The sequence below is a fragment of the Aplysia californica genome, unplaced genomic scaffold (genome assembly GCF_000002075.1).
Source record: "Aplysia californica isolate F4 #8 unplaced genomic scaffold, AplCal3.0 scaffold00976, whole genome shotgun sequence".
NCBI lineage: Eukaryota > Metazoa > Mollusca > Gastropoda > Aplysiida > Aplysiidae > Aplysia > Aplysia californica.
The window spans coordinates 126,239-128,121 of NW_004798246.1; the positions used below are offsets into that span (position 1 = coordinate 126,239).

The 1,883-nt window shown below is 38.7% G+C and overlaps 1 protein-coding gene across 1 annotated transcript in view; it reads right to left on the bottom strand.

Annotated features, from left to right (window-relative positions):
* Positions 1 to 1,325, bottom strand: part of LOC101862692 — a 6,741-nt gene extending 5,416 nt beyond the window's left edge. Inside the window, exon 1 of the mRNA XM_013089543.2 lies at positions 1,231 to 1,325. Within this exon, the coding sequence (XP_012944997.2) occupies positions 1,231 to 1,306 (76 nt within the window). The 5' untranslated portion in view covers positions 1,307 to 1,325. The remainder of the gene's footprint in view (positions 1 to 1,230) is intronic.
* Between the last annotated feature and the right edge of the window lie 558 nt (positions 1,326 to 1,883).

A 1,883-nucleotide genomic window follows, 5' to 3' on the forward strand; every position in this document is an offset into this window, starting at 1 on the left:
GGGGGGTGGTGGGTGGGTGGTTGGTACAGAGGTACACCATATCCTGTCTCGGAGCTGGAAAAGAAGTGTTCGGAGTTCAAATTTAGCAAACTGAGAGGAAAATAAGTCGAGATATGGGCAATTTTGTAAACCAAGGATACCGTGTCTGACTCACAGTCTTTTCTCATAATGAAGTAGTGATGGGGGGCAGAATGAAAGAAGGCAAACAGTAAGTCCACACAGCCTATGAGGAGAACCCAAAGACCCCCACTCATCCCACTTAAAAACAACCAGGCCTGCCCAGTGGGTTCTTAGAAAATGTGACTTTTACTTCAAGGTAGAACACGTTAACTTCAGATCCTGCAATTATTGAGCCTGTGTCAGAAAAAAAGAACGTCAGTAAAGAGAGATAGCACTTCAGTGTTAATAGGATAACCTTCAGGAAAGTCAATGTAAAGACAGTCCTGTTGTATGGATGTGAGACATGAAATTCATCTCAGACTTGGATAAAGAGGATCCAGGTTTTCTTGAACAAATGTCTAAGGAAGTTACTGAGGATCAGATGGACAGACAGGGTCACCAACGAGGAGTATTAAGAAGAACGAAACAGAAACCAGTCAGAGATGAGGTGGGGTGAAGGCGGGGGAGATGGATTGGACATACTCTCAGGAAGTTAAGCAGCTGCATAACAAGTAAAGTGTTAGATTTGAACCCACAGGGTAAAAGATCAAGGGGAAGACCACGTGGAACCCAGAGAAGAGTCACAGAAATAAATGTACAGAAAAGTGGGAAGATATGGAATAACATCACGCGCTAGCCCTGGATAGAAAAAGGAGGAGAGTGTTTGTTCGTGGCCTATATCTTCAGAAAGGCAATGGTGATGATGATGACAGTTTTAGCACTCTGGAGTTAACAGGCTCAACTTTAGTAAAGTGTTAGTACTCTCGTGTTAACAGGATAAACTTCAGTAAATAAAGTTTTAAGTTCTACATGAAGTATGTTAATATACCGTCTTCTCTGAAATCCAACAACGCCCATTGTTATCATTATTATTATTATTATTATTATTATTATTATTATTATTATTATTATCATTATTATTATTATTATTATTGTTGTTGTTGTTATTTTTATTATTATTGTTGCTGTTGTTGTAGTTGTTGTTATTATTATTATTATTATTATTATTATTATTACTATCATTATAAAAGACCCCCCCCCCCGGTCAAAGTATAAAATCAGTATCTTTACCTTTATACACACACGTAGGCAGAGCTGAGCGGCAGGAGCTGCTGACGTCACACATCTGGACATACCGGCACTCCATGGAAGGTTCCTCACATGACATCCGCTAGTCCGTTATGGATGGATGGGCGGGGGTGGGGTGTTGTTATTAGATAGATGGATAGATGGATAGATAGATAGATAGATAGATATGTAGATAGATAGATAGATAGATAGATAGATAGATAGATAGATAGGAGTTAGATAGATAGACAGACAGACAGACTGACAGACTGACAGACAGACAGACAGACAGACAGATAGACAGACAGATAGACAGATAGATAGATAGATAGATAGATAGATAGATAGATAGATAGATAGATAGATAGATATAATCTAATTTTACTTACCTCACCTTAAAGAGGCTTGCAATGCGAAATTTACTATATAAAATGTTTCATACAAATGTATTCATAGGAAAACACAGTTTTAAAAAAGATGAGTTTATTGTTTGTTACTGAAATTGTCATTAAGACTCTATCCTCCTGGAATGCAAGCGAATTAAAGAGATAAGATATCACAAACATCATCATCAGAGAGAGAGAGAGAGAGAGAGAGAGAGAGAGAGAGAGAGAGGGAGAGATGGGGTGGTGGGGGGATTGAGAAGGGTGAGGTGG